This window comes from Diabrotica undecimpunctata, chromosome 7, assembly GCF_040954645.1.
Source record: "Diabrotica undecimpunctata isolate CICGRU chromosome 7, icDiaUnde3, whole genome shotgun sequence".
NCBI classification, from domain to species: Eukaryota; Metazoa; Arthropoda; class Insecta; order Coleoptera; family Chrysomelidae; genus Diabrotica; species Diabrotica undecimpunctata.
In genome coordinates this window covers 6,514,234-6,539,674 of record NC_092809.1, presented here as the reverse complement: position 1 = coordinate 6,539,674, position 25,441 = coordinate 6,514,234, and the positions used below count along the sequence as shown (strand labels likewise).

At 33.0% G+C, this 25,441-nt stretch overlaps 1 protein-coding gene across 1 annotated transcript; it reads right to left on the bottom strand.

The window, feature by feature from the left end:
* Positions 1–410: 410 nt before the first annotated feature.
* Positions 411–20,668, bottom strand: LOC140446172 (uncharacterized). Its single transcript, XM_072538705.1, has 8 exons — positions 20,485–20,668; positions 18,159–18,355; positions 14,560–14,947; positions 11,080–11,177; positions 8,960–9,127; positions 6,046–6,114; positions 4,692–4,781; positions 411–541 (listed from the first exon to the last, which is right to left on the bottom strand). The coding sequence occupies exons 1-8, from the start codon at positions 20,657–20,659 to the stop codon at positions 488–490; spliced, it is 1,239 nt and encodes a 412-aa protein (XP_072394806.1). The 5' UTR covers positions 20,660–20,668; the 3' UTR covers positions 411–487.
* Positions 20,669–25,441: the final 4,773 nt, after the last annotated feature.

Sequence of the window (25,441 nt, the reverse complement as noted above, 5' to 3'; positions counted from 1 at the left end):
TCATCTATGACAACCTCTTACGAATTCCTATAAACGTTTAATAAATTTTGTATAAATCATCTGGATTATGTAGTTTATTCTGATAATTATTATTGAAGATAAGTGATGAAAAAACCGAGGGATTTGTGTGTAACTCTTTGTATTATTTTATTATTTAATGATTTTCTTGTAATTTTTGTCGCTGACATACGATTTACGATTTTTTTTTATTTACTACCTAAATCTATATTTTTTAAGTTGCGCTTTTATATTCTGTATGTTAGCTTCGTTCAGTGCATGGCTATTGTGCCATCTGTTATGCATTTGTCGAACTTAATTTTTGAGACAAACATTTTGGGCAGTTTTCTAAATAAAATACTGGTTTTATTCATATCTTTTATAGATTTTATTATAATATACTTATACTGTATTTACATTTAATCGATAGATGTGTTTATAGTAAAAATTCAACAGCTCTATTAGGAAAGTTGCAGCCAAAACTGCTAGTTTATTCACCAAATTGTAAAAGGATTACTAAGTACGTTGTAACTCCTCCTGCTATCTAAAAAAAAAAAAAATAAGTAGTAAAAATGCTAGACATAAGAACTGTAATTTTTGTATTAGTGTAAGAATATTTTTAAAGCGTGAACAAAAGTATGAGCATATTTTTACTTCATTTTTGTGAATCTTTTTTTAGGAAGTTCTAGTTGATAAGGTTTTGCGAATACTAAAATAAACTCTGTTACTGTTCTTGCTGGTGGGATTGTATAGTTCTGTCTTCGTAAGTTTCTTGTAGAATTTCATGAGTAGTAGTTAGTGTTGCAGCTTCGCAACTTTATATAAACCTTGTTAAATTATTAAGAGATTTTGTATTAGTTTTGATTATCCCTGTATATTTAGCCAAGATTCCGCGTACAAAAATACAGACGCTATAGAACAATGAACGGTTGTTAAAATCTTTGTTGCAGACAAAAGACTATTCTTTCATACATTGTATGTTAAGAAAAAACGAAAGAAAAATAAATGACTTTTGTTAAAAATGCAGATCTGACTCGGTCACCATCAGTCACTTAGTCACCACCAGTCTGTTAGGGACAGTCGTTCCATCTAGTAAGGGTGGAGGCTGCCCCATCATCAATACGTTTGTGCTTCCTGTATGTCGTTGAAGACGTCCTTTTCGATAGCGATTAGTGCTATCATTACATTGGGGTAAAGTACAATACACCATATCTTGTTGCTCTTATAGATCAAGTACGTTTACTTGGTGTTAAATTGTTTCATATTGTGTAGCGATTTGAACCTTTTAATTGAATTTTATTTTGAACATTTTACTTTCGTTTTAATATTATAGACATTATAGTATAATTATGTCTTTGTTTCTAATTGTTATCAACATGTGTTTATAAATACCTTTGAATTGCATATAACTCTTTGAGGACGGAATTAATTGTCGTAAGAAAAACAAAGGTTTAATGATTTTTGTATATTTATTGGGGTTCTTTGAACTTACAAAAACACATTTTAATCTTTTCAGGATAAAGGATATCGCTAAAGGATATGGTTACCACTGGTAACCACTAGGCACTAAATGCAAAAAGAAAAAAAAACAAAAGTGGATTTAATAAAATACAGTTGCTTACAATCTAAGCCTATTTTGTATGAAATAACAAAAAGCAGTTTCTTTCTTTGTTTAGGCATAACCCAAAGTTACACACTACACATTTCCAAATGGTGCGATGAGCAACGTTTTTGTTGCTACAAAATGCGCAACGTAGAGAGCTGCAGCGCTGTGGCAGATGTGCAGCTTTATCATAACCTAGTTCTTGAGGAACAATCATCATTTAAATTCTTATTTACTTCTTTTGGAAATGAGTTTCGACCACGTTTACTTGGTGAAGTTGCACCAATCAAACCTATAGCAACACTCATCCTACATTCCTTTAGACTGATGGATTTTGGGGATTTGCTTCTTTTTACATACAAAATATGGGCATTAGTAAGGCAAGCGTCCACAAAATAGAAGAATATTCGATGCCACCACTTGTGTGACTTACGGTCAATTTCGTAAAGGCCTTTTAGCATATCAAACTTATCGACATAACCCATACAGTCATTGTAATTATTCACCATTATTGGACTTACTTCTTCTATAGACCCAACTTTTCTTTTGTGAGAAGCAACTTCTTTGATTGCAGGGTTTTCAAAATTTGACAAAAAAAAATCGGTTGCCTGTAAAGTCGGTTTTACGGGCGAAGATTTTACGTGACAACGTCTTTTTCTCGGTAGAATATTTATTGATATGAATATTATTAAATTGCACAATAGGAACAAGGAATTGAATGAAAATAAGAATTGCACAAATTTTAACTATAGAAATATATTTTGTTTACTAAAACATTGTACATGTAAACTTAAACTTAACTAATTTCTATTTGAGTGATTTTGTTGAGGATAGGACGATGATAGGAGAAATATGAAATGAAAGGAAGTGTTTCTGCTGTAATGTGTCTTGAACGCCAATAACGCTCGAGAAAGACAGAGACACAAGCACGGAAGCACGCACCGATTCAACGCGCCTAATTCTCTAGTGCTGCGCGCAGCGGACCGATCATGTTTGAGTGGGAGAGAGACGCAAGGCATTCGCCGGTCCGGCGGGCCTCTCTCTCGTTCGGTGACTCACTGTAACAGACGTGAGCGGGCGTTACACTTTTTCATGAATGACTCCGAGCCACAACCTAATTTAAGACGTTGTCACGTCAAAAAGAACACTTCGACGGTCCATCCATTTCAACGCTGCAAGTCCTTCATTTGATACTCTCCAGTCAGAGTCAACTCTTTGCATATTTTTATCAGTTTGGAGATCAAGAAAAATTTTTCTGTCCTTGCGGATCGTCCCGGAGGCATAAATTTGATTATATAACAAAGAGTTTTGTAATTCAACGGAATTAAAATAATTGTCAAGGAAAACTTTATGATTTTTGCCAACTAACTCTTTTGTCAGATCTTCCACAACTCGCTTACCCAAATTTTCTGTACTATTATTTATTTTTTCCGGTGTATATTTGAAACTCGTTCATGTAACCAGTAGAATCTCCCTTACCCAGACTTTATATCCTCTTTTTGTAGGCTTATTCGGCATATATTGTCGAATGCTGCTTCGTCCTGTAAAAATATGTTGGGAGTTTACGTTACCTATATCTGAACTTATATGCGTAAAACGTACTTTAGATTTTATCATGGACTCATCCACGGATTGATATTCACTTGGTTTTATGGAAGAAATAAACATTTCTGCCAGCTTATCTAAAAGTGGTCGAATTTTGTAGAGTTTATCGTAGTTTTGCTTATTTTTCTTCGGTTCAACGGAATTATCATTGAGATGAATGTTACTTAGAAGCCAGGAAAATCTGTCACGGGAAATAGCACTGCTGATAAAGGAATCTCTCATTTCTTCTTTGGACGACCAATAGTCTCTGAAACTTTCAAAATCATGAGCAAATTGATCCCCAAGAATATTTTTATTTCCTCACAGGTTGTTGAAACAAAATTAATAATATCACCATTTTTTTGTATGTTTTTAATGAGTTCCTTAGAAAATAAGTGTAGGAACATATCTGTAGGACTTTCAATGGTCTCGGGTACATTTGGTCCAGTTTCTTCCCGAAACTCCTAGATTTGATTCACGTGTGAAACGTAAGTGTCTCTTAGTCTTGTCTTTTAGTCAGAGGCAAGTCGTCATCACTTTCCTCATCTGTGTCTTGCTGAGGAATATTTTCTTTGTCCGGAAAACTGTTTTCTAAAACTTCCAGCTCATCGTTCATTACATTCTCCAAATCTGAGGTCACTGATTCAGAATCAATGGGTATTTCATCCAATAACGCCTCAAAGTGGAGTGGATTCAGATTTTCTAAGTCTTTACGGACCATGTTTCTTTGATTCTAGAAAAAAAAATAACACCAAGTGCAAAACCGGCAATAAAACGTGCCGGTAAACGTCACATCGGATAAACTTTTTATTCTTTTTATGTTGTTATTACATTTTCTAAACAATATACTACTCACCTGACATATTTTAGACACTTTTTATTAGAAAAACCACTCAAAATACATAAATACAAAAAGCGGGACACAGAATCTGTCACTGTCAATGTACCACTCGTGTAAATATGACGATTATATCGATTATATGTTATATATTATATAATACCTGTTTTACCCGGGATATGTATAAACCGTTACTGAAATACCACTGAACGGTTTTGGTTAGAAGCCAGCAGGCACATTAAAGAGAAATGATCTAATCTGTGGTTAGCAGCGGTAACCACCAGTCCTGAAAGGGATAATAAGTATAAAAATTTCCTTTTCGATTGGATTTTGTTTGTCATCATTATTATATTTGAACGTTGTGTATGATAAAATTATTATATTTTTTTGTATGGTACTTAAGTAACAATAGCTTTTAAAGTCATTATTCTTTCTTTCATATTTTAGCAACTTATATAAAATCTCCTTTGTAGACGGGCGGTTTGGGTTGTGTGATAGAGATATCCACAATGTTTAGTTTTTAAGACAGCTGTGTTTTTACGGAATTTCGTTTACCTTTTGTAAACTCATTTTAATATTGGATGTCGTATCGGTTTCGTATAGGTAACATGATATTTAAATTTGTAGCTTTTTGTACTTTGATATTTAAATAAATTATATGAATCTTACCGAAGTTAATAAATGCCTGTCCATTGAAAAGAGATGACATGAGGTAAATTTGATAGGGCAACGATCCAACATTGAAAGTAATAATTGAAGCTAAAAAACATAAATCTGTTAATGTATATTTAAAAATAAGCATTTAAAGCATAGCAAAAAATGAAAATAGGTGAATGTAATAAGAGAAACCCATAAAATCAACTTAGTATTCAAGATAGCAATAGAAAACGAAAAATTTTATTTTAAGTTTAATAAAATTATCAAAGTTGAGTGTCCTTTACATGACGTTCTGTAATATATCGATCAAATAAACGCCAAAGTATATATATATATATATAAATTAAAGATCACTCGAAGAGTGGTGGGTTTTTCGGTCAAAAGGTGAAGAAAAAAGACAAAGAAGGTGACTACTTCATCTATTTATTGAAGACGTTTCGCTTACTAATCAGAAAGCATCATCAGTTCATCTAAAAAGAACAATATGAAAAACCAAACATCCATAGAAAAGGTATTATAAGTGTGTTACCTCAAAAAGATATGTAGCAGTCAATGATATTAAATATGTAAAGGAGCTTACGACAATGTATTGTCGTAAGACGTATATGACAATTATATTATGATTAGATTATGTTGTATAAACAATTAATTGAAACTAAATACAGTTTACAAATTAACTCAAACTTAGCACAGCAAAAGACCATGTGGTAATTGTACATGTATATAAAAAATATCTAAAAAACTTAAGTAAAAAACATTAATTTGCAGAGAACTAAAAAGATCATAAGATGCACTTCCAACAGTATATTATTAGTTAAATTTAATTTTAACTTTAGGTAACAACCACGCCAAATAACGAGAAAAGACAGTGGCCTTGAGGTCAAAATATGACAGAAGAGAAAGGCGTATTGAAATAGTCTACGTTGTGGCTGAATAGCCAGCCAACAGGTGAAGATTGATTCAACTTCCAACAGTCCAAGGTTCATAACATTTGGAACTGAGACTGTTGGTGTTTTGGTTTTGATCTTTAACTAATCATTCTTAGTGTAGCTCTGACTAGCATGTGGTCGAAACCCATTTCAGCTTCCCTTAAGCTCCTGAAATCTTGCAAACAGCTTCTTCATTTAGATTCAATTGGTACGACGTCGTGTATTCGGTTCTTGTACTTTCCTTTTGATGATTTAGATATTTTCCTATGCATCCGCTTATGTTTAAAGACACTTCCACCTATTTTAGGTTCATTTTGCACGCAAATTGACTAACAAAGGCTAATTATACAATGTACTAATATTTAGAGTGAATAAAATACGCCCTCAAAAAAAAAATAATAAGCAAATTTTATATATTTTGTACTATTTTAAACTACCTTGTCGTTAAATTCTATCTCAGTTTTATGACTTAATATCTTGCATACAATTAGTGACATCTTTTGAACCTAGAAGAAAATATGTTACAATACTTTTAATTTATAAATATATATTTAGTGCAGTTTTATGACATATTTGCATGCTTATTTAATCAAGAAAGTTTGTTTTTCCTTTAAAATTCCATGTTTAGCAATTTTTACATCTTACCAGGATAACTGCAATCAAAACTAAGACAAATAACAGACTAACTAAGAAAATAAGTGAGGGGGCTATCCAATACAGCTAAAGAGTTGGGTAACTGGGAAACATACAGAAAAACTCTGACACTAATCTTATATAACAAAGAGATAAGAAGAGCAACAAGAGAACCTTAGAGAAGGTTCTGTCAGAGTATTTCAGATATGTCTGCCAGCATTAGAATCCATAAGACCTAATGGCATCTTCATCAAATCTAAAAAGGAAACATTAGTAAATTTACTAATGTTTGTATTTTGAGAACGATTTCCGAAGTGGAAATTGAAACGTCAATAAACGTATTTTAACCTTTAATTGTGGCTCATTCCCATTCAAATAGTAATTAATTTAAAATGCCACAAGAAAATAGCTTCAGAACAATATTAAGAAACCGTTATGGGCCCAGCGTTATTCAAAATTTTCGGAGATTGGAAATTCTATAGAAGAAACTGGCACATTGTCAAAATTCAATCAATTTTTTACGAAGATGTAGAGACAACAACCTAATACCAAAGGGCTTGAAGTTACGTCCAGCATATTTAAGCAGAAGGTTGAACAAAATTCTACATAGAGCCAGCTTGTCCATGATCCGCGAAAGGTTACAATATCATAGATGTAATTTATTTTTTGTTGAACAAGATATTGTAAGTATTGAAGATTTGCTTTTCGATGTGATATCAAATTCTGATTTTGATCAAATTATTTTTAGTTTACATATAGTATATGAAAATTCATATATTAAACAAAGAGATATACATTTAAATAAATTTAATATTCTATTAGAACAAAACAGTATACACACTTTATATAACCTAAATAGAAATAATGACATTTTAGCGACAGTTGTCAATCTATCAAATAGACATTTAAATGCAACGGAGAATTTAATACTGTCAAAGGGTCTATACTTCGCTGTTACTGAGCTATCAATTCCAAAATTAGACATAATAAGCTCAGTGGAAAAAATATCTTAATGTTTACCAACCCATAAAAAGGAAACGTTAAAATTTTTATTAGAGATCCACTTCTCACGATCAACACTTATTAATAAGCAGACTCAGACTGGAAATATGAGTCTGCTTTATAGAAAATAAGACTGAAAATTCTCTGAATCTTGTGACATAGTGCAATTGTGGTATTGAAGCTCATCGAGTCAAATAAGGTAATGAAAGGTTTTTATAGATCCCTCGACTTGTCACATTTTTGGTATTAGTTTTGAAAATAATCTGACCATTGATAGTCACAATATTTAGAAGAGAGCAAAATACTGTAAAGAGCCATCGGTTGCTTATTTTGGTTACTGAATATTCAGGTTTTAGACGATCTTCAACATCAACCTCTTCTTTTACGATATTATAGAATGTTATGACCTCAGGTTTATGCTGTTCTCCAGAACGTGGATCTATAGAATCAACATTGTGGAAGGTTGACAACATCAAAATGTTCTTATTTTATTAGAAACATAGGATATTAAGAGGCAGTGGTTGTTCTGATTTTTCTTATCTCCAAACAAGACATCGAACTGTTTACTTTTCGAAACCTAATGTCCAAGATTTCTGGATAAATTTTTCTCTTATTTTTATTGAAATTACCTACCTACAACAGTTAATTTAAGGACTCATAGAGTACCCCTAGTTAAGGCATTATGGTGTACACCAAAAATACTGGAAACCCTACTGGGCGGCAAACACTCCGCCAGGAGTGAATAAGCCATGATGATGATGATGATTTAGTAGATTTAGTAAATAGTAACCTAATGTGAGATTATATTAAGTTGATTGAACGAAAAAAGTTCTATGGTAATTTTTAAAAATCTAATGATTAGATCGCACAATAATTCACCAAGATGAAATTTTAAATACTTCTCGAAACTTGTGCTATGAAGATAGCAGAGAAATATTACAATACAATCATACATAAATATATTAAAAATAAAATTAAAAAGACAGTCAAGATTTCATTTCACGTACAAATCATCTATGTATCTGTTCATACGTATTTCGCTTTAATAAAGCTCATCAGAACAGGTATTCATAGGCGTTCTCAACGTGAAAATTAATCTTTTCTGTCTTTAGGAAGCAACCATAAAATGGCTTCGAAACGGATGCAATAGCAACATCTGATATTAAATTCGTAAAATAGTTTCGAAACACAATTCAGATAACTGCCTTAATCTGGAGCCTTCTAAAAATAGTACAAGAAACCAATTCGCTAACGATTTCTGCTTAGTTGAGGAGACATGTCATGGAATGCAAATTTTAGATTCCCCATGTCTCTATTAACATCTTTATCAACGTCTGGCTATGCCTTGCAATTTTTAGAAGGCTCCAGATCAAGGCAGTTATCTGAATTGTGTTTCGAAACTATTTTACGAATAAATATATTACTATAGAAATACAAGACATTGCAATCTTAGGCAAAGATGTAACATACAAGATATTATAAGCAACCAATATAAGTCTGTAGTGACTTAAATAAAATAGGAGAACATAATCTAACAAGCTTAAGATAAAGCCAACAGAGGGGCTAAAAAAACAGTGACAACCTAGATATTCAATAAGAAAAAAACTTAAAGGAACAGGCTATCAGTTATCAAGGAAGTGAGATAAAAACAAAGTTTTACTTTCATAACCTGATATGTAATTGATTTTTTTTTAATCTATACAAAAAAATACATACCTCCTGCGCTACAGAGTTACATGGTTCAATTAAAAGTAGCAATCTCCATACGTGTCCAATTATCCATAGCGCTTGCAAAAACATTAAAAGATATTGTTGGTTTAATATCGCAACATATAAATCGTAAGGGTGCCTTAACAAATAAAAACATACTCCAAATAACAAAATCTGAAAAAAGTTAAGTTATTGTGATGTCCTAAAATTAACTATTTTCACTAAATTAACACACCAGTCGGTAAAATGTTACTTTTTTTATTGAAAACATCTATAGATGTTTTCATTACTGTTATGTAAGTTGCATACATTTGTATGCACTCTCATGCATTTTATACAGAAAATAAGTAAAAACTTCCCAGAAAAGTAAAATAAGCAGTCATAAGGAACGCATATTTCGAGGTAGACATCAACATATTCAAAAAATAATTACACCTAGTATCTATAAAAAAAAATTGAATCCTCAAAGAGATCTACCTAAATAGGAATAATCAAAATGATCGAAAATATCTACCAAAACAACACAACAAAAGTTAAAGTGAAAGAAGAACTAACCGACTATATTGAAGCTGGCAATGGGATAAGACATGGAGATGTTCTGAGTCGTCTGTTGTTCAACCTGATTATGGATGAAATAATAAAAAAAGTAAGAACTAAAAAAGGATACCAAATGGGAGAAAAACAACTTAAAATAAACTGCTATGCAGACGACGCAATACTACTTTCTCAAAGTGAAGAGATTTACAATGTATAATGCACCAATTTAATACAACTGCCAAAAAATTTAACATATTAATTTCCCCAAAAAAGATAAAATACGTGGATTCAGCAGCAAATTTACTAAGATATAAATTTAAACCGGAAGGTCAGATAATAGAACAACTGATGGAGTTTAAATATCTAGCCATGTTATGCTTATCTAGCTACGAAAAGCTCAAAACTGAAGTGACAGATCAAGTGAATAGAGCAAACAGAGCTGCAGTCTGCCTGAATGAAACAATATGGAGAAATAAATATATCGGGAAAGAATTGAAAAGCAGAATTTACAAAACAGTCATCAGACCAATAATGACATATGCGGCAGAAACACGACCTGACACAGAGAGGACAAAAATGATGTCAGAAACAGCAGAGATGAAAATACTTAGAGAAATTGATGGCAATACATTATGGGACAGAGCTAGAAGCAAAGATATACGACGTAGATGAAAGGTGGAGAACATCAAGTACTGGGTAAAAAATAGAAGAGTAGAATGGAACGATCATATAAGCCGAATGACAACAAATAGAGTAGTAAAGACGGCAAGAGACGGTTCCCTAATAGGAAGACGATCGGTAGGAAGACCGTGTAAACGATGGAACGACAACTTACTGAAAGCACATTGAAAAATAAACAGAGTCATGTCTACATGAAAAGAAAAAGAAGAAGCAGAAATAGATCAAGACAAAGTCCTAAATTATCGAGTCATTAAAATAAATATTGTAGGTCTTATTAGTTCTTTTATTATTTGAAGAGGAACTAACGTTAGAGTAAAAGTCCGTGATCTATGCGAGAAGTCTTTATTACATAAAATACACTGTAATGATGTTATTTACATGTACACAAAATTACGGATAATTGTCTGCGACCTGCGAATTAAAATATCGAACACCCCCGTCGTTAATTGTTTTCGTCTTTCGTCTTTCGGCGTGCACGAGAATTTACGTCTATTCAGTTCGAGCGACAAAAATCGAATCCCGTTTAACTAAGGAATGTGTGATCTCGTCTACATATTTTCTGTCCCCTTCGCCCCTGATTGGCGTTTGGTTTATAGCGAATTAAGCATATTGTTTAAGTGGTATCTTGCAGTGGCGTAACTAATGAATAAAACTATGCTAAATACTTATACTAAGAAATATTCCTACAATATTAATAAGTAATAGAGAGAGTCAAAAATAGAAAGCGGTCAAGATGACCGCTCTGGTGCTTTTAGTATTAAAACAATAATGTAACAAGTATTGATTATTTACATTTTATTTCTATTTCGTACTATATTTATTTTAAGTAATATGTTTCCAATTTGAATTTATATTGGTGGCCTATAATTTCTTGAAATATTGTATGAGTAAAAATAATAATTTCTTACCAATAGTTTTGCTCCAAAATAATTGTTTAAAGCTATACTACATTCAAATAGACATTCATAACCCATAAGGTAATTAATTTTGGTTCTATCAAACGGTTCTAAAACATAGAAATACAATTTTTTATGGTTTCGAAATTGTTTAACCTAGCTAATATATAATTAAAAAATAAGTTTACATTTTTTGTTACACATCACATGTAATATGACAACGTCGTAGACTGCTTAGCTGGTTACTTTTACTTTAACTAAACTACAAATCTTAAAAGACCACTAATACTTTTTCGGTTTTATTAGTGTAAATTAAGCTTGAAAACACTCATGAAAATGATGAGGCAATATCATATTCAACAACTTAAATTTTGGTAGTCTTATAAAAGTAAAAGTCACTCATTTTAACAATATGTCTACAATACAAACTTTCAGTACAAATTTCAGCTTGAGCTTATCTTCGAAAAAACGATAATAGGTTACCGCCGCTGTGCGCGACTGGACTTGCTTAGGACTCTGTTCTACTAGATACAATTGTCCAATTCTAATAAGTAATAACATCGCGTTACCAGCTCCGCGTTAGACTAGTTATCTGATTAGATCTTCTGCTCATGTGCACTGGATCTGGAAAGCTGCTAAATTAATTCGTCCAAATAAATTCGGTCGAAAACGGACGAAAGGTTGAAGGAGAGGAGCGCGTCCACTGAGCCCGTACCGTTCGTACGTTTTCGTTCGTATTCGGACGATGCCCGATCCAATCCCAGCATGTTGGGATCCATGGTACAATGAATACCATGTGTTCATTGTATCATGGCTCGGACAAACACTGGGGCAATAGACGATCGACGTTCTCACGATTTCTTTATAACGGTCTTCGTCCGAATTCGCACCTTCTCAGTTCGCAGCTTTCCTGATCCAGTAGACGAAAGTACTTAGAGTCGGCACAACCAGACTTCCATGGTACTTCCATGTAAACTCGTTTTCATCGTTCTTGGCGTGTGCCTGAAATAAGCTACTACGGAATTTTTAATATTCGTCTCTCTCTGATACACAGATGCCTAATTCAATTGTGCGAGTCACGTTCGTCATGGTAAAGTGCGATGAGAAGGGAATGAAGAGACCACTCACGTCTCCCAGTATTGTGGAAATAACACCGATGCGTTTGGCCGATACGGTGTCGGTGATAAGTTCGGCCTCTTTACGAATACAGATAGCTGGCAGTGACTTGTTTTTTTTAACATGTTACCCTGATCTGTACAGGTTTGAAGTAGCTGATGAAATAGTTTTTATAAGTAAACAGTTTTTAATTAATTAATAGTTTGAGCTCCTACTGTGTGTAATTCCATTACATAAAATAATACTCTCGACACCTTAAAAATTCCAGTTTATTATAAATTAACTCTCTCTCTTCCGATACCCATTGCAATAATGACTTGTGGCATTGTTCTTGAATGAGCTGGCTAATAGGTTTATAATTGTAGCAATTACCATTGATATTTTATGTTGTTTTAGTCGATTTTAGTCAGTCATTGTTGGAATTTGTTCCGAACAGTTTCACTTATTATTTTTTGTTGTGAATAACTAATTGTTCTATTTAATAAAAAAAATTCCGGGAAAAACGATAACAGGAGAAATGCGACAATGTGTAGTTCATATATTGGAGTATTTTAAAAAAGAAAAAGAAAACAACGGACCTTTGCTTTCGTTATCATCGGTACATGAACGAGTAGCGGACGCTTCAAAAATCAGTCTTTGCACAGTGATAAGAATAAAGAGTGGATACAAGACAGGGGCAGCTCTTACTACACCAGGAGAGTCACGTAATGTACAAAAAAAAGACTAATGATGTCAGCGATACTATAAAAGGAGAGATTAGAAATGTACTGTATGGCATGAAAGCAAAAGGAGAGCACGTTACAATTAAAGTTCTAAATACACAATTAAGAAACAAGCATCTCTATGACGGTTCTGATACAAGTTTGTGGCGTCTTATGAAAAATTGTGGGTTTTCATACAAACTAGAACGCTATGTGAGACGAGTGCTATGTGAGAAACCATGTATTGTCTCCAAACGACTGTATTTTTTGAGGTATTATATGAGAAATTTTTTAAGTCCAAGCCCACTTCAGTTCGTTTTTTTTTAGATGAAACATGGATATTCCTAAAAGGGGCATATAAACGTACTTGGCAAGATGACTGTGTGAAAGGCATCAGAAAAGGACACGAAAATACAGGTAAACGATTTGTTGTTTTACATGCCCGAAGTAGGCAAGGATATGTTAAAGATGCTGGATTACTGTTTTCTACGAAATCGAAAAGTGCAGACTATCATGATTCTATAGATAAAGAGTCTTTTAAAAAGTGGGTCTCCGAAAAGCTGATACCAATGTTGGAATAACCATCTCTAATTATTATGGATAATGCCTCATACCATAGCTCTTTAATAGAAAAGTTACCGACTGCCAGTTGGAAAAAATCGGACTTACAAGAATGGTTACGAGCGAAAAAAATAATTTTTGACGACGATTCGGGCAAGACAGAGCTATTGAGTCTTTGTCGCCAGACTAAACCACAAAATACCAGGCACGTTATAGACGAGCTACTCCAAGAACATGGGCATCAGGTTTGAGATTGCCTCCATATCACTGTCAATATAATCCGATTGAGTTGGTCTGGGGCATTTCTAAACAATACTATGATCGTCATATTGGAGAACATGGACGTGGAGATGAAACAGTGAAAAAAGTTTGGGGCGATGCATTAGCTGAGGCAACACCTGCAGTGTGGGCGAGTAGTGTTAACCATACTAAAAAATTAATTAAGGACGACTGGGCAAAAATGGTCACATATGATATAAATGAAAGTAGGATTATCATCGATTTGGCGGAAGATTCCAATGATGAAGACAGTTCCAGTGAAGACGCTGACTGATTAGCTAATTAATCAAGGTCAGTACGTTGTAACAGTTCAGAATTCGCTACAGTGCTTAAAACTTAAAAAATCTGTATCATTTTTTAATTAAAGTGGGTTAAATAGTTAATCCTTTTAAAATGTACTTTTCGTTATATCCTGTCCTATTGTACTGCAAGCTAGAAAAATACTTCTTCGCAATTTATACGTATATTCCGTTATTAGAAATTTAATGAAAAATAATTTATAATTTTCTTTTATAACTATTATTTCGTTTGACATGCTACATTTTGCTCCGCCACTGGAGGAGGTAAACGAATCGAGCTTAGACAAGGAAAGACAGATGAAACAACTTATTGCAAGTGTTTTTACACGCACACGCCAAGAACGATGAAAACGATTATAGTAAATTATACGAACGACATTGCCGTTCAAGCATGATTCAAGATTGAATTCAGAGCATTTCAAGACGATTACAAGCGGTAATAAGCGATAATTTTAGTAATTTATTTATTTTATTATTTCATCTATAATTTTATTTATTCTATATTATTGTCCATGAATATATAAATATTAACATACCTGAATTCTTGTCAAACATACTATCATTTTGAAGAAAAAATTTGGCATCATATTTTGAGATATCATCCACTGTGGATATTTTACCTGGACTTTTGTTGTAACAATAATAGTTCCTCAAACTAGTGTTTAAATACTGTAGTCTATCATCTATATACTTTACTAAAAAATTGTAATATATTGTGGCAAATTCCATTGTGAAAAATAATACGTACAAAGGTAATTGACGTATCAGATAAAAAGTTATACTGGATTGTGGAGATGCAATATTTCCCCACACTGCCAAATCAGTCATATATATAAGCATCTTAGTTAAAATTGTATAATATAAAATTTTTGTGAATGTCTTAGATTTCTGTGCAGATGGTACAAATTTGATAAAGTCATCTACCTAAAATTGAATCAATTTATATAAAATAAGTTATTACATCTAGTTTATACATAAAATATAAGGGAGAGTCAGAACAAATCGAGTGGTTGGACAAAACCGGGAAACATATATTTCCTATTACTCGTACTGCTCTCTATCTGTGCCTTTCCCAAATTTAAAACAAGAAACAAATTTAAAGTTGCCAATAAACGTTTTAATAATAAAATATCTACATATTGCATACATTTCATACTGCTTAGTATATGCAGGCACAGATAATGTAATTTGGTTTTTTAATAATAGTTGTTTATGCACCAAAGGTGCTGTCAAAATAATTACGCCCGGAGGGCAACATAATCCAGCCAGAGGGCCTCTGGCCCGAGGGATATATGTTGTTCGATTTATGTCATTTGTTTATATTCAGTTATTAAAAAAATTGTACTTTCAATATTTGTAGATTGTTAATTAAAAAATGTTAGATCTATAACATTTACTCCTTTCAAAATTGTTTAAAATAAAAAACTTCGATCCATTATAGGCTATAACGAATGCTTATTATCCTCTAGGATATAACAAGTGTGTTTATGGTAACCGTATTCAAAACTAAAATAAACAAATCATATATGCAAGTGAAAATAAAATAATTAATTGTTACACTTATCTTATTATTATTAATATATTATTGACAAAAAAGACCTAAAACCATATACCTATACGTATGCATGTACATATCGACTGGTCCAATGAAGACTGTAGTAACTCAAATTTTCCACTTTTTGAGTTACCAACGCAAAACAGTAAAACATCATGATCTCTTTCCCAGAAAAGAATCGATTTCAGTAAATATAGTTATGCAACCAATATTATGTGTACGCGTTTTATAGTATCTCCGATTTATGAAAAACAACTATAGAAAATCATCGTATCTTGAGTTACAATTGTCTTCGTTGTTATCCGAGGCGATAGCATTAGGTATCGTAACATGAGTTATGAGTTACTACGGTATTCAGCGCTAGTTTAAGGTTATGTTCAAAAGTTAAGTTTTGTTATAACTGCCATAATGTGGCCCAGAAGTGAGTTAATATTGGAATTAGCTGAGAAAGCGTATAAAAACACTGAAACGGATATTTCTTATCGTTATTTTAAAGTTAAATTCATAATCAACTTTATTTAACCCTCCATCACTCGCACCGTTAGAAAAAATCTAACATTTTTTAGTATTTCGCCATTATTTTCGAAATATTGCTTCTTTTGGGTTCTGCAACCAGGAATACTCCTATGAAGACTCTTATAAGACTATGTTAAATAATGGTGGGAGTACCTATTATCTTATAGCCGATAGCAGCTGGCTGTTTGTTGTTAGTTGTTAGTTCAAATCTAACAAGCGAGCGATCGCGTTCGTCGGAGCGTTAGAAAGACTCTAACTACGCGAGCGTTGGCGTGTGTTGATTTTTAGAGAGATCACTTAAGAGTTATATTATCATAAAAGGTAAGATTTTTAGTGAAATACCTATAGATTGTTGAACATCCTTTACTATAAGCACTATTTTGGTTTATTGTAGGTAAATATGGACAAGAAAGTGGAAAACCAAAAACGTAATTTTTTGATTAATTACTATTTAAATGGGAATAAGCCACAATTAGAGGTTAAAATACGTTTATTACTAAATTATTATTATTATTATTTAGTAATAAACGTATTTTAACCTCTAATTGCGGCTTATTCCCATTTAAATAGTAATTAATTTAAAATGCCACAAGAAAATAGCTTCAGAACAATATTAAGAAACCGTAATTTTTTGAGGTGCGAGTGATGGAGGATTAAAATAATAACAACAAAGTAAAAAACCTACTTATTTTATTAAGGTATATTGCTGTAAGTACTGTAGTAGAAAGCAAATACAAAAAGACGAATGAGGATCATAGTGACCACGAGACTGATATTAATCTTGGATGTTCTACGGGTGGTTTTAAATTCTGCATGAAAAAATAATATGTATTTACCTCGTTTGTGTTTAATTTCAGTAAGCGTAGAAGAGAATGAAGCCAATGGGAATAAAAATGAAATATTTGAGAAGGAAAGCGATGAGCAACCATTTCATGCAGACTCTGATACTGACCCAGATTACATTCCGACAGAAGAGCAAAACATCCCTGGAGTAATAATTAAACCTAACAAGAATATAACTGAGGCAACTACAAATAGAGAGAGAAGAAACAAAGGCAATATAAAGAAAGTAAGTAGGAAAAGAATTATAAACGTAGTAAGTGGGTGGATGAAAAATCTAAAACTAGTCTAAATCTGGGACTTAAACATGAAAATCAAAAAGGTATTAAAATTAAAGGAAGACAGATGGGTGCACCATGAGCAAATACATGTAGACTAAAATGTGTCACCAAAATAGCTAGAGAACATAAACACCTTTTATTTTAATGAATTTTTAAAAGTGGGATTTTATTGCTCGTCATGTGAGACAGGTTGCAAAAGAACAAGTAACTATTAGTGCAGAACAACAGTCTCGAAGAAATTAGTCTTGAAAATATTACTTCTACATTCGCAATAAAGAGCAATATGTTTGCAAAACTATGTTCTTGGAAACCCTTAACGTTTCAGAAACTAATCACTACAACATTAAGAAAACTGAAAGATGGTGACCCATTTAAGGAAGATAAACGTCGGAAACACACTAACAGACCACATAAACTATTACCACAACTTATAGACAACGTAAAAATCACATAAATCAGTTTTTTTTAGTACCTTCTCATTATACGCGTAAGAATACGACACAGATGTACCTTGAAGAAGGGCTAAATACACCAGAAAATGTACCGATTGCACAACGAGTATTGTGAACAAAATAACATCACCACCGTTGCCACGTCACGCCAGTATGGAGATATTTTCAATGCACAGTTTAATTTTGGGTTCTTTAATCCAAAAAAAAACAGTGTACCGTTTGTTCTATTTTTAATATAGCTGAAGATGCTAAAAAAGTAATATTGCTCGAAAAATACGAGTCCCGTATGAAAAACAAAGAAGTTATCAGAAACTTAAAAGACAAACAGTTTGTACTAAATGATAAGATCTTGTGTGTGTCTTCGTAGGACCAGTTGATATGATTTCTATTATACTACCCACCAATGAGCCACCTATTCGTGGCACGAAGGCTATTATTGAGCGGGTTCGTCTGTATTTATTTTGTTACAAAATTGAAATATATTTACTTACCTTAGTCAGGTGCACAAAATATTCTTGTAAATATTTAAAATTTAGATTCGAAGATATATAACATATAAAAAATGTTGTCATGAGTGTAGTAATACTGGCAACATTAACAAGTTTAGTCCCAAAACTATTCGATTTTGATAATTTGAAAACTACATCCATATTATATTTAATGTAGATTCCATATAAAATAGATGTAGCTAAAAAAGGTTATAAACAATTTAGAAAAGAAAGATATTAAATAACAATTATTGTTTCGACAATTGCCGACACGAAACCTTTCATAGAAATTACAAATCGTTTCTTTCATCCTCCTGAATAAGGATTTCTTTATACTTTATATAGGTACTTATACACAACGCAAAAGTCTAGGGATATTTTTATAAATAGACGTATTTTGTTTATCTGTAATCAACTTAAAAAGAGTAATACAAAATTTGTAGTTTAATATTTATTCAATCAATCAAGCAGTTCAATGCTTAATATGTCAAAAACCATAAATTGCAAAAAAAAAAAACAGAAAATTGGAGCAAAAAAACTATATTGCAAATCACCCATATTTCACATGCCACCATAAAATGTCAAAAATACGAAATATAAACTTATGTATATATACGAAATAAAGTATGACCACCACATTGGTTTATCACAGCTCTACATCTACTGTTCATGCTCCGAATCACATTGTTAATGTCTGCTTGAGGTAGTTGTGTCCATTGTTCTCTCAGAAGCTCTTTTAATTGAAACTCATTGTAGATATTGCTCCTATGTAGAGTAATTCTTCGTTGGAGCATGTCCCATACATGCTCAATGGGATTCAAGTCCGGTGATTTAGCTGGCCACGGCAATACATCAATACTCTCGTTATCCAAACAGTTTGTTACAATATGCGCAACATGCAGTCGAGCGTTATTATGCATAAAGTAAAAATTTTCTCTAACAGCAGCAGCAAACGGGCACACAACAGGTTCAAGAATAGTGTCCAAATATTGCTGACTTGTGAGAAAGCCAGCGAAAATGAGGTCATTTCTTCCGTCAATCATGATTCCGCCCCATACCATTAATGTACCACCTCTGTATGCATACACTTCTTGAAGATGTCGTAATCGTTCTCTATTTCCGGGTCGTCTCCAAACTCTTGTCCGACGAGAATCTGGATGAAATCCATATCTAAACTCGTCACTAAACAAAACTGTGGCCCAGTCATTATCAGTCCAATTCTGAAACTCTTGACACCAGGTTAATCTTGCAGCGCGATTGCCTCTAGATAGAGGTGGACATCTCAGTGGTCGCCGACTACGAAGATTGGCTTCATGGAGACGATTCCTCACAGTACTGCTGCTAATTGTTACATTATGTGCAAGCTGTAATTCATTAACCAGCTCGGGTGCTGTGATTGTGGGCTGCCTTCTAGCATTTAAAATTAAATGTCGGTCTTGAGCGACGGTTGTAAAGCGACCACGACCTGGATGTTGCTCAGCTGGACTCCCAGTGTCTCTAAACCGACGCCACAAACGACTTACGACGCTTTGGGAGACACCGAGCTGGTCCTGCAGCATACCAGCTTGAAGAAAGCCCACGGCTCTATTCATCTCGTCCAACGTTTCGGCGCTTTCTTAATCCATTAACAGCCAATTTTTTTTCTTTTTCAAATTTCAAAATTTTTCTTATACGCAATTATCAGTAATATTGTTCTTAATAGGAAAATATTCATGAAATTGTTTTATATATTTGCATTTTAGAATTTGGACACGTCCTATAAATAGATCACTGGACATTGGTGTTATCATAAAATTGCAAGTATGTACCTATAAATAAGTTAAAAACAGTTACGGAGATTAACATTTTAATTTGCTTCTTTATCACAAGCAGAAAAGCTTCTTCTTAAAAGTTAAGTGGTGCCCTTTTATATCTTTTTCTGCTTATCTATGATAATTTACCAGACCTATTTATCTGTCTTGTTTATCTACCGATCTTTTTATCTATCCTATATTATCTTATCTTTGGTAGTTTGTTCTGTTGAACCAAGTTTCAAAACTAGCAAAAGCTAGTTTTGAACCCACGACTCGCCCTTCAATAGTCATCTAGCTCCCATGCGCAGTATATCCACTGGTGACCTTTCTAGCAACATCCAAAAAGGGTTACACATTGGTATAGTGGTACATAAAAGGCTTGATTTTATACTAGTTAAGAAACTAACTCGACAAAGAAAACTGATTCAGTGATACTAAGAAAAGTAATCTGCATAATAAATACGACGAGAGAACCTTCACGAAAGTCTTAATTCCGGGACAAAAATAAATTGTTATAACATATTTTAAATAAATACCTATTGTTACTACTCCAATCACCCCAGTAATGACGCTCCACCATGACGAATAAATCCACCAGACGTTACCAGTTTTTTTTATTGCGAAAGGTAATATACAAAAATATTTACAAATCCAAATTATTGGTCGAAGCAATTGATATTGTGAAGATGTTAAAATAATAGTTTTTTGCATACTTATTATCATCTGCTAAAACAAAGAATGATAGTTTTTAGTGATTTGATAATATTTGATTTGTCATATAATTTCATTTTTTTTTATTCAACAATCAATCTGCTTTTTCTCCTATAGGGAAAATAATCTACCACGAATAGTTCAAAAATAGAAATAAACAGCAGCTGTTACAGGCAATATGATAATATTATCTGCAACTGAAATATTTAAGACGAAATTTTTAGTGAAAGCAAGATAACCCAAATTATGTAAAATATAAATAATAACAAAATAATCAAACAAATCTCGAGATACAAATATCTGGAAGTAGAAATGTGAAGCTACGAAAACCTTAAAGGGAGCGTAAGAAGACAGCAAATAAAAAAGCTTATATATACATATCTTATACGTACAGCCGGAAAAATAAAAGATTACCCATGAAGGATCAAATCAATCACTTATTTTGTATTTGCTGTCTTTTTCTAGAAATAGCAAATGTTTATATAATAAGCAAGTGAAGAGGGACTAAAAAGAGGGACTAGGAGGAGTAACTACAAAAAGAGAAATCAAAAAGTACTTATATGGATTTCCTGGGCAACACAACACAAGAAGGTTTCTAAACTATTTAAATTTGGACGCCTTTTACAAGAATCTTTCTGCTGGATGGAAATAAAGGCTTTTCTTTTCTAAAAAAAGTTAGGGACACTATAGGAATTAAAATTATTTTTAAAACAAAACAATTCAAATTTATGGTTATGTACCAAACGTCAGAAGTGGATAATACTGTCATATGTCAAAATGAAATATAATTTTTTAGTTTGTCATGATAGCAATTTTTTTATTAATTAAAATGTCTCTTTTTACTTTACTAAATAAAATGTTTTACTTATTAACAAAAAGTACTTTATATCACTCTGGCTGATGTATTTTCTTCAAAAGTTTTTGGGCTTGGAACTGGATCCAAAACACTGCAAACAACACACAACTCTGTCTCATTCAAGCTGTAAATTGGTCTGAAATGACCAGGAAACAAAATAGACGATTCTTTGGAAGTTGGACACTGGATTCGGGAATTCGGATTTTCCTGGATGACAAAAAACTGCAATCTTCAAAGCCCAACTCTCAAATGCTCCTGCTTTAAACCATGTAGACCTCTCAAATTGTCTTACAAATCTCTCAGACAAAACACAGCTCAAAACAATCGGTGATTAACTCAGACAAAAACTGCCACATTACATTTGAGTATAAAATTCACCTCTCCACATTTAAAAATTGAATCAAATTCAAAATCCAAAATAAGATTGTAGAATTAAAACGTAAATATCAATTATTTAACTACGCAGTTAAAACTTCTCTAAGATGCGTCGCAAACACACTTGTATAAACAAGGACTTCAAAGAATTTTTTAATTTTAATGGGCGTATCAAATAAATCTTATACATTAAATATTCGATAGTTATAAGGAATTTATACATGCTGCAATATAAGAGATGTCACCTAAAAAAATCAGGATATAAGATAAGATGGGAAAGCACTTACATATGAGTCATGTGTAAGAGCTGTAATGACACATACGTTAAAGAAACAAGAACAGATATACCAGACACAAAAACTATAATTATAACGTCAAAAATAAAAGCTTTGCTTATTAGTTCTATTTTCTGATTTTAAGTTAGCCTCTAGTCTAATAGTACTTCAAGGCACTTTACTTTACTCACCAGACTTAGATGTGTAAAATTTGGTCTTAGAGGATTCTACACCTCTAAATTCATCTTTTGGAAAACTTCGTGATTTTAGACTTCTAAGGACTTATGTTAAGTCCTATATTTGAAGTCCATTCTGTAACTACAGTTAGAGTCTGTAGCATTGTAGATTGCCTGTGTCATTAAATTTGAGTTGAGGGCTAAGACGATTAGGTCATCCGCATAGCCCAGGGCATGATGCCTGTCGTTGCCTAGTCTAGCTATTTACCCATCTATGAGTATCTAGTAACGTTGGGTATATCACACGGCTCCTTAGCATGTGGTCTATCCATCTGCAACTTGTTTTGTCCATTTCTTTTAAAGGAATTGCGCTTGTAATTGCTAAGTAGAAGGTATTGTCGAATACTCTCTCTATATCTAAAAATGCACCCAATATTATCTCTTGGTTTTAAAGAATGTACTCCACTTTCTGTACATAATGCTGCAGCGCCGTTTCTGTAGAGTCTATCGAGTAGTTTTTCTAGAATCTTAAATACGAATGATAGCAGACTTGTCTCCCTCAGGGACTTATTCTCCTGTCCAACGACAGGTTTAGGTATAAAAGTAACCTTTATTAGCCTTCGTACTTGATATGTATACCAGTGCTAGGCTAGCCTGCAGTAACATTTAATTATGTACTGGTTCACCATCTGTTTTGCCTTACGCCTTATTCCCACATTGCTTCAGCATTATTTTACCTCAAAGGTAACTAATGATAAATACAATAATTTTTGTAACACAAAGTTAGGTTTTAACGATAATGTAATATACAGCTCTACACTTTTAATAATATAAATAAAAAAATTATCGAAATGAATATATGATATAAACAACAAACCTGTTTGGCCTAAATCACTATAACTAGCAAAAAAATCAAAGGTAATTAATCTTGTGACTGTAAGAGCTCACTAAAATCCACAAAAATAATTCGATGGTAATAAGAAAGGACCAAATATAAATTAACACTTATGAGTGTATATTTTAGGACTTACAGCAGCACACTAAACCAAATAAATAATGTTAAAAGTTTCATGTTTGTAATCGAGGTGTAATTATACTTATTGAGCACTCTAGTTTATATGTAAAAGCCACTAGTTGCGTGTCAGCAATTAATTTTAATGAAAAAAAGAGTAAATTAAAATTTTCCCCAATTCAAAGACAAACATAATACGCATAATATTTATTAATATATAGATAGTTTGCATCGAAGATATTTTTACACCAGGAAACTAACGATTTTTCCATAACACTCTTTAACCCTGCGTTGGTGTGGTGCCTAAAACTTACGTGTCTGATGTGGTGGGGTGTGACATACCCCATAGCAAAATCCGTCTTGGAAAACTCAATACTTGAGTATCTGCATCAATATATGTTTTACAATATCAGCAATAAGTATGTCATCCATAAAAAGCTTCCAACAATCAATTGAAGTTTTAGCTTCTTTAGCGTGTCGTTTCACGCCAGGTAATTGAGAAATTATATTTTCAGTTCTAGTGCGAACCGATCGTAGTTCTACCTTTTTAGAATTTCGTCACTTTATCTCTGCCCCAATAATATCTAGATGTACTCACATCGTCTCCATTCTCTTGTTCACTTTCATCTTCGTTGCCATCTTGTTATGTCTGTGTCATGAGAACTTTCACTAACATTGTCGAGCTGCACTTCGTCTTTGGAATCAGGAATAGCCTCATCTTCATCACTTCGTACCTCTTCCCAGAATCTTAGCAACCTTGCTTGCTCTTGTTCATAACTACACGACATAATCATAATAAATTTTGAGCACAACAACCAGGGTAAAAACCAAAAAAAACTCGTGAAGTTCGGAAAAAATGTCCAGGCATTAACAATAATTAACTGATTGACGCCAGAGGTGTGGTGGGGTGTGGCATACCCTTGCGGCATATTCTGATATCTATGTAAGTGGGTATTGAAAAAATTATGAAAATAACAATGCTACTCGATAGAGTGATGTTATAGTAACAGCTACTGAACAATACAGGGCGGCAAGATGCTGTTTTTGAGAGAAATTTCATTTTTTGCATGCGTTGTGGTTTACCACACCCCACCACACTAACCCAGGGTTAATACAGGTATCTAATAACTGCTTTTGATACATTTGGTGTAGTAAACAGGTTTTAGGTTCTCCATAATTGTCTGTTTTGCCTTGTAACAAACCTTGGGTATGCTGATGATATCAATATTGTTTGGGATGTTGGGAGATATGTAGTATTAAAAGAATTAACTACGAAAATGGGTTTCATAATGAATACCAACAAAGTAAGTATATGAACATAAGCACGCAACCACAAATCTTACGACCACTTGTTATATATAACAACTTTATCGAAGCAGTGAACGAATTTGTATATCTGGGAGCGCTCCTTAATACTAAAAATAATACTACCGCAGAGATAAATCGCAAAATTTGCACGGCTAACAGATGCTATTTTGGGCTCAATCTTCTCCTTAAATCCACAATTTTATCGAGAAATACAAAAATAAAACTCCACAAAACAATAATATGCCCAGTCCTAACCTGATTCAGAGACCTTGACTCTAACAAAAACTAATGAAACCATGTTAGGATAATTCGAAAGAAATGTACTAAGGTGAATCTATGGACAATGGAGTATGGAGAAGACGATACAACTTCGAACTTTATAGAATATACCAGGAACTAGATATCGTAAAACATATTAAGATAGGACATCTAAAGTGGATAGGGCATGTAATGCGGATGGAACAAAATGACAGTTAAAAAAACGCTCCTTGATACACTCATTGGTCAGAGAAGAAGAGAAAGATCCAGAACAAGATAAAGACATGAGAAATATGGGAATACCTGCTTGGTGGAGAAAGGTGATGGATAGAAACGACTAGAGACATATTCTTGAGGAGGCTGCGACCCATACAGGGTTGTAAAGCCAGAATGATGATTATGATCCTTGGGAATAAATTGCAAGACGCTTGTTGCCTTTTCCTAAAAAGACAATAACAAGGAATTTGTCGTTTCTTTCTCAGCCCAGCAATTTGTTCTAGCTACAGTTTCTAATTGAAAACG

Coding starts and splice junctions, on each gene's coding strand:
- LOC140446172 (XM_072538705.1), bottom strand. CDS start 20,659: ATGCAAAAAACTATTATTTTAACATCTTCACAATATCAATTGCTTCGA. Junction 14,948..18,158: donor ATTTTGTGCACCTGACTAAG/GTAAGTAAATAT, acceptor ATTCAATTTTAG/GTAGATGACTTTATCAAATT. Junction 542..4,691: donor ACAGGCATTTATTAACTTCG/GTAAGATTCATA, acceptor TTTTTTTTTTAG/ATAGCAGGAGGAGTTACAAC.